The 880-nt window shown below is 57.3% G+C and overlaps 1 protein-coding gene across 1 annotated transcript in view; it reads right to left on the minus strand.

Annotated features, from left to right (window-relative positions):
- Positions 1-880, minus strand: part of ETH_00043590 (uncharacterized protein) — a gene marked incomplete at both ends in the record, with an annotated part of 2,158 nt that overhangs the window by 1,136 nt on the left and 142 nt on the right. The window contains one exon of the mRNA XM_013374741.1: positions 71-606. Within this exon, the coding sequence (XP_013230195.1) occupies positions 71-606 (536 nt within the window). The remainder of the gene's footprint in view (positions 1-70; positions 607-880) is intronic.

Below are 880 nucleotides of genomic sequence, written 5' to 3' on the forward strand. Positions count from 1 at the left end.
GCTGCTTCTGCTGCTGCTGCTGCTGCAGGAAAGTTAATTCAGAAGCGTCGAGAGACACCCCGTGGCTCACAGCACATGCGCTGTTCTGTGGGTCTTCCCTGAAGTGCTGCTGCTGCTGCTGCTGCACCTCTGCTGCTGCTGCTGCTGCAGCTTCGTTGTAGGGTTCCAGTGTTTCCTGGTGCAGCAGCAGCAACTGAGGCTTCTTTATATCTCTTTCTTGCGCTCGCTGCTGCTGCTGCTGCTGTTGCTGCTGCTGCAATTTGCCACAATCTTCCTCCTCGTCCTGCTGCTGCTGCTGCTGCTTTGATTGTGCTGCTGACCTGCTTTCTGCTGCTGATTGGGCCTCAGAAGCGTCTTTGTGTACACTTGCTGCTGCAGCTGCTGCTGGAGCAGCAGCAGCAACAGCAGCAGCAGTTGCAGCAGCATCGGCAGCAACAGATGCAGCAGCAGCAGTTTGCTTCCTCTCAGCGATAAGAGCACACAGGGCCTGCAGCACCAAAAAAGGCGAAAATTGCTTAATTAGCTGCTGTTGCTGTTGCTGTTGTTGCTGCTGTTGCTGCTGTTGCTGCTGCAGTAGACTGGCCTCACCTGGAGTAGATATGAAGCCTGAAAGTCGCTGTGGGGCTCAGTGAAGTGCAACTGCTGCTGCCGTGGCTTGCTGCTGCTGCTGCTGCTGCTGCCCAGCTGCTGCTGCTGCCAGCGGCGTTGCGAGGCGACGAAAACATATGCAACGCGCTGCTGCTGCAGTTTGCTGCTGCTGCTGCTGCCGCTCAGGCAACTGCTCGGTGAGACATCTGTCCTTTCCAAGTACACTGAATCACAGCAGCAGCAGCAGCAGCAGCAGCCCGTGCAGCAGCAGCAGCAACTGTGGCGGGGGGGG

The sequence above is a fragment of the Eimeria tenella genome, genomic scaffold, assembly GCF_000499545.2.
Source record: "Eimeria tenella Houghton genomic scaffold, Eth_scaff2252, whole genome shotgun sequence".
Classification (NCBI taxonomy): domain Eukaryota; phylum Apicomplexa; class Conoidasida; order Eucoccidiorida; family Eimeriidae; genus Eimeria; species Eimeria tenella.